The sequence below is a fragment of the Syngnathus typhle genome, linkage group LG2, assembly GCF_033458585.1.
Source record: "Syngnathus typhle isolate RoL2023-S1 ecotype Sweden linkage group LG2, RoL_Styp_1.0, whole genome shotgun sequence".
NCBI lineage: Eukaryota > Metazoa > Chordata > Actinopteri > Syngnathiformes > Syngnathidae > Syngnathus > Syngnathus typhle.
This window is the reverse complement of record NC_083739.1, coordinates 12,292,969-12,300,019: the sequence shown is the minus strand read 5'-3', so window position 1 is coordinate 12,300,019 and position 7,051 is coordinate 12,292,969. Positions and strand designations below refer to the sequence as shown.

Here is a 7,051-nt window from a genome sequence, read left to right as displayed (position 1 = left end):
GTGCTCTATATAGGGTTTGAGGGATTATCGCTCGGTTGAAGCAAATTATTTTGGGTAAATTTTAAGGAATGCAATACCCAAGCGCTGAAATTTGAATGCATAGCCAGTTATAATAGCGTGTTTCAAAAGTCTAAATACGGTGCATTAGTCGTACTTGTAAATATAAGAAATTGAAGAATTAACTATGAAGACAAGAAGATGACAACAGGGTCCGTATAGGAAGGAGAAGGCGAAATGACCATCACCCTTCACCTGCTCTCTCCCTTCTAGTTGCTTGGCAACCATCACAGGCCCCACCCCATCCTTCAATGAAATCAGCCTCCCCTGATTTCTTGTTTGGCAAGAATGCTTTACAAAACCATTTAATGTGATAGTGCCCCCGAGGCAAGGACATCGCATATAAAGCTGCCAGAGGGTCATAGCCAGACCTATCATCCAAAAGTGTAGAAATACAGATAGATTAGTGTGTGGCAGATGGGAGGAACATGTCTTTATTCCATGACAGCAGAAGCAACAACAGACAATAACACCCCACCCCTAACTATAGGCCTGTTAGGTGAGAGGCCTCGTACTCGGGTAAAAAGTACAAATACTGATTTGACTCCTCGGAGTAAATATTGTTTACTATTTTTTTAAGTACATACTGAAATCGTTTTAAAAGGTTTTTTATTCAGAAAATACAAACAAGATGGTTTGAAAATAAAAACAAACTCCATGCCAGTAGGCGGCGTCAATTCATATTATATGATGGTTGTCAACTGCCACTAAACCCAGAAGAAAAACAACAACAACAACGCGCATGCGCACCAGTGTGTGTTCGGCGAAACTAAATGAGGAAATGCGGAGGCGTAGGATCCGTCTATCTACATTTTTTTAAGATGCTATACCTCTTTGTAGTTTCAAATTATTTTAATAACTGTTGCGACGCTTTAGTCTTTAACTTGTTTTCAAGCTAACCATTCAGCTGTCGCTTTCACTTGTCATCAACTTCTTTTGTCTAGAGGCCCAAATGTTCACTGACTACCTCGGATAAAATGTCACTACGTTTTTGATATCTTTCTCCTTTAGTTCATTAATGGAATATGACATGGCGTATTTATTTCCACCTCCGACATTTTTAAACCAAAATAATTATTAACCTCGGACATGACTCATGGCGTCCTCCAAAGCCGATACCGGAGTAAGCAATGAGACCAATTGCTCGAAAGAAAATAATAGCAGCAGTTCCTTGGATGAAGCATCAGACAACCACTCTAGGTACTGCCTTGACGACCTGGTGAGCATCGCCACAGTAGGTAAGTTGCCATTACATTATAAAGGGACACAGGAAGAAAATATGGCAGGACTAAAATCCCCCCCTTAAATAATCTGTTATTTAAGGTTTGTTTTATTTTGAGTGGCACATCCACTTTGTGTGCGTGGCTTGTTTCTTTTCCACAAAATCAGCCTGTCCACGTCATAGACGGAAGGAGGCAAGCATGATAATGTTTCCTGGCCTGGTTTGTCACTTACTGTTGTCACTTAGTGTCTGAAACGGTGATTAATTTACAATTTACATTCCTACTCTTGTCCACTTTAGCCTGTGAAAATATAAAAGCGATCTGCACAATATTTGAGATTTATTGACATTTAAATTTTCCAAATTGCAAAATATGAAATTGGGCCTTTGGAGATGGTAATCCTCCAATGAGATCTGTTTCATGCTTGCTTCCTTTCTCCCTTGTGTCCCTTTTGCTTAGGTACAGGAACCTTTGGGCGAGTATTCCTAGTTCGGGACAACAAGAGCAGGACCTTCTATGCTCTGAAACAGATGAGGATCCCTGATGTGATCCGCCTGAAGCAGGAGCAGCACGTACACAACGAGAAGGCGGTTCTGAAAGAGGTTAACCATCCCTTCCTCGTTCGACTGTGAGTTTGTTCTTCGGTTTCCTACAAGATTTCATGGGGGGAGTAACGTTCCAAAACATCAGAAGATATGCTCTCATGTTTGTTACTTAAAATGTACTGCGATACCTTACCAAAAATGAAACTGTACGACTTATTTACAACATGGGAAACCCCAATATCGTGAAGAATTGAACATTGTACAGTATGTTTATCCAGCCGTCTCTGATACCATGGTCATTTGACATTCATAGCAGTCAAATGAGTTAAACAACTTAATATTCAATATAATTTAGTTCTGCAAAGTTCTGCTATCTTAAAGCTAAAATAATGCAAAACGCTATGGAAAGTTAGCATCAATTTTATGGTCAACCTTCAAACCATTGCTGCCTTCTTACAAAGCGTTCATCGTCCATTTAAAAATCCTTTGAGCTTGCCAGACTTTGAAAAAGCCGAAACATTTCTCGAGGATGCTTTAGCCAATGAACAGTACACATTTACCTTCCTCAGCATACAATTAATATTTCCATCAAGCAGCATTGCCCTACTCTACTTAAAAGTAGCAATAAGTCTTATCTGTTTGCTTTCTTAACTTCAGTATCATGATGATAATTAGCTCTTTTATCCTTTGTATTATTAACACATAAAACCTTGTGACATCATTTGTTATTCATCACAGGAGAACATTTATCAAACAAGTCATTGTTGACATAACTATATACATAAATGCTTGCGCACGCACATACAAAATTGACGCCACTTCTCTGATAATGAAACAAAACAAATACAATGTTATGGCTTCAAATTAACCAAAGTAATTGTCAGGCGACTCAATAAAGATTAGGAAATGTCATATTAACTGTACACTTGACCACGTTTTCTTTTCTTTGTCAGGTTTTGGACGCACCATGATGACTGCTTCCTTTATATGCTGATGGACTACGTGCCCGGCGGCGAGTTATTCAGCTATCTTCGTAGCCGAGGCCGATTCAGTAACGCCACCGGTCTGTTCTACGCCTCTGAGATTGTCTGTGCGATCGAGTACCTCCACTCCAAAGACATAGTTTACCGCGACCTGAAGCCTGAGAACATCCTGCTGGACAGGGAAGGCCACATCCGCTTGACTGACTTTGGCTTTGCAAAGAAGCTTTCTGACAGGTAAAGGCACTATCCATGTTGTCTATTTGTTCAGATTTCTTAAGATTTGCACTTCTCCACACGCAAAAATAAACATTTGGTTTCATTCCATTCTGTTAAATAAAGAGGTAGCAAATTGTATGATACAGACAGTGTGAAGAGTTTCACATGTGACTCTAAGCTGCAAAGGGTCAATCTAAAACGCGGCTAACAGAATGTTGTAGAAGCCTGGCATCATTTTTGTCTTTCTCTTTCGGAGTAGAACCTGGACTCTTTGTGGCACCCCTGAGTATCTTGCTCCAGAAGTTATCCAGAGCAAAGGTCATTGCCGTGCAGTGGACTGGTGGGCTCTTGGCATTCTCATCTTTGAAATGTTGGCTGGGTGCGTACTGCGATGGACACTACTCATTTCGAAGTCACAGCCACTGATTGTCAGCAGAAGCCAGAAATGGCCAGTATGTAACTAGCCTAACGTAGAAACAGAACCATTATGTTGGAATACCATGTCTCAAAAGAAATATGATTGTGTTTGCATGCTGCAAAATGTCATTACACACAGTTTAACATCAATTCACATTCTCAGTCATTGTGCTGGGTGAGGTCAGCATGTGTACTGCGCAATATCCTCCCCCCTTTAAATGTTCCTCAAAGTTGACTTCTAATGTGTATTTTTTTCATGTATGACTACATTTAAACAAGAATGGTGTGCCATGAGCTAGTTTGCCACTGTGCTCAGCGAGTCACCAAGTCTGTGGTCACCAAGGCAATGATAAAATGATTCACATTATTAGCTCACGCAGAGTCACCTTCAAATCTTGTGTGCTCGCAACCAAATAATTGAAGTTCTTATTTCTTCTCTCCAGGCATCCACCCTTTTTTGATGACAATCCATTTGGAATCTACCAGAAGATCCTGGCGGGGAAACTGGATTTCCCACGGCATCTGGATTTCTACGTCAAGTAAGCTTTCAGACATACAAGGAAAGCAGAGCTTTTGCATCTCACGAAAGAATTTCCCCTTGTGCAAAATTTTAACATTTATTTTGTGGATTGTACTACTTGTATGTGTTCCTCACGTTGAAAATCACTATTGCGTACAGTCAAATACATTTCTGGAGTAACTGATGACGTGCTTGACTATACTTTTAGTGTGAAGTCAAAATAATCTATATCAGATTTCAATGCCATGTCAAAAATTCCAAGACATAATTATTTCTGTGAACTTTATTGTATTTTATTCCGTACGTGGTTTGCCACTAGGGGGTGCCTTGGTGCAGCAGTCTGGGTGAAAATTTTATAGACTGATTATTTTCCACAGAGACCTCATCAAGAAATTTCTGGTAATTGACCGAGCCAGACGGCTGGGCAACATGAAGGTCAGTTTTTCTCTTCTTTTTTGGACAACTAAAAACTAATAGCATGTATAAAACTTCATATTTGCTATATTGGAGTTTTGGAGTTTCACCGTCATTGTTTCAACAGTTCCTTGTCAGCTGGTTACTTTTATCAGTGTGACGGCTCATTTATTTTTGTTGTTTAATTTAACTAGTGATTACTTGAATTTCTTATTTCTCTCAAAATCAATTTAAATGGATGTCTTATGACTGTGCATATTTCCAAAATTCATCACATCTTTTTTTCAAATGAGGTTGTTGGTAATTTCATATTAAATGGACGCCTTCTATCGTTTGCTTCAGAATGGAGCAGATGACGTGAAAAAACACCGTTGGTTCAAGGCCATAGATTGGGAGACAGTTCCACTGAGAAAACTGAAAGTAAGTCATTTTGGAACGTTTAAATAGTTGTTCAAAGAACCATATTGAGTCATTTGGATTTAAAAATGCAAGAGAAGTGGGAACATTGTCTTTTGATATAGACATACACTCGGATGTTTAAGGAGCACAGTGGCGTGAAAGCTGAAATTTTAGGGGCGCAAGTAGAAAATGTAGGGGTGCACTCTGTAAATTGACATTTTAATGTAAAAATCAGAATGATTTTACAGTCTAAAAAAATCATCAGTTTAAACAATAATAAATAATTGATTAGTTGTGATTTTTAAAAAATGATGTTAATTCATTTGAATGAACTGCAGCCTGTAACTGGAACATGTATGGCTAACTCCACAGCCTCCAATAGTTCCCAAAGTTTCCCATGAGGGCGACACTACAAACTTTGAAGTTTATCCCAATGACGAATGGAAAAAAGACCCATCTGTTCCACCAAGAGACTTGGAGATCTTCAAAAACTTCTGACAAGTCAGATAGAATGTTTTATTCATGGAACAAGTACTTCACAAAGAACAAATGTTCAGGGAATACAGTGGACCCCCATATGTTCGCGGGTTGGCGTTTGCAAATTGACAGTTTCCGATTTTTCTGGTGCTTCATCTGTGTTCGGTTGCATGGCAAAAATATTTCCATTTTCATGGTAAAATACTTTCTACACTATGTACGACATTTAGTGCATTGTAGTAACCGGTAATAGCTGTCCACTCAACCAAATGACCAAACCCGCTTATCCAGTCACAAATCTAACTGTAGCCATGTTAGAAAAGTGATTCACAGTCCGAAAAGGGAGGGAGGATAAATTTGACGGTGATGTCTGTTGATGCTGCTTTGGGTCATGAGCATTTTGCCAAATTAGATCAAAACCAGTGTAATCGGTTACAACAGCTCAGAGGAACATCACTAAGCCTGCTTGTGACTGATTTGCTGTGCAGTCAAATGTTCATTATTTTACAGTGCACTGCACCACTACAGTAATACTTTATCATAATCATCAGAATTTTTTATGTGCATGTACTCCAAAGACTGTACTTTGCATAGCTTACCAGTTTTCTATTTTCAAGGGAACAGCAATGTTGGGCGATGAAAGTATTTGGGATCATAGTTATGCTTTAAACTCTGAATCTAGGTCATTAGAATCATTTCAAGAGGCGTATCAGTTTCTTGTGGGAATTGGTCATTTGCGGTTGGGCTTGGTCCCTATCCCCCCCGCGAATATTTGGGGTCTGCTGTATTCACATTACTCAAAGTTGGCTCATTACAGCTCTTTGTCTCCCTTTAAATCCTAACCATCATACCATAAACAGGGTTTTTATACTCTGGTCAACTGTCTGTTTTTTGTTGTCGTCAATTTTTATTATTATTATTATGAATCTTTCTGAGCCTAAACATGCAAGAAAAAAATAAGACTGTTAATTTCTACTTTTTAAAACGTTTGTATTTCATTGCAATGGCCTATTACTGTCTGACCTCTGAACCCTGTGACCTTTTGGCCAGAAGCAAGTATTACAGGAAAATACTACTTTTTTTGTTTACAAAAGGCAGCAAATAGGTGCCTTATGTTTTTGCTACTTATTAATTTCACTTGAAATGTGTCCTCAACTTCTCGTTGTGACGTGACTCCAAATAAAATAATTAAAATACTGGTTGTTTTAAGGTGCTCATGGTTCTCCTTTCTCCAGTATTGCTTTTTTGTTACTGTGGTCATCATAAGTGGAATTGGAACAAGGTAGCAGTGCCCCAAACTATGCATACTATATTCCCTTTTAAATTATCTGTTACTTGACCACAACCAGATGAAAAACGATAGGAACAAAATGTGTACATATATGTACATATGCTGAAAGTATTTAGTGTGATTCACTTTTTCTACATTTCACTGTTACAAAAAATCAAAATAAATTACTTTTTCCTTAAAATTTTACACCTAAGCTCCATAATGACATAACCAAAAAAACATTTGAAGTGTACGAAAAATTTCCAGCCATGTCTTTGAAAAAAAACATAACCAAATGAAATAGGGAAAAAGGTTAGCGCTGAATACTTTGGAAAAAAAAAAATCTGATTCATAGCAATTGCAAACAGACTTCTGACAAAGACATAATGACTCAATTGTTTGCCTCACAGAATTGTGAGAACTGAAAACTGGAATGCTGTTTTCAATTCTGCGTACTTTTTAAAATACAGAAATCAAAATGCATTTCTGATTTGAATGGTTTTGTCACGATGAGTCATTTTCACTTGATC

General features: G+C 38.3%; 1 protein-coding gene across 1 annotated transcript; it reads left to right on the top strand.

Moving 5' to 3' along the window:
* The first annotated feature begins 788 nt into the window (after positions 1-788).
* Positions 789-6,460, top strand: prkx (protein kinase X-linked). The gene is made up of 8 exons (XM_061272536.1): positions 789-1,295; positions 1,740-1,908; positions 2,779-3,042; positions 3,284-3,403; positions 3,885-3,980; positions 4,339-4,396; positions 4,718-4,795; positions 5,147-6,460. The coding sequence occupies exons 1-8, from the start codon at positions 1,154-1,156 to the stop codon at positions 5,270-5,272; spliced, it is 1,053 nt and encodes a 350-aa protein (XP_061128520.1). The 5' UTR covers positions 789-1,153; the 3' UTR covers positions 5,273-6,460.
* The last annotated feature ends 591 nt before the right edge of the window (positions 6,461-7,051 follow it).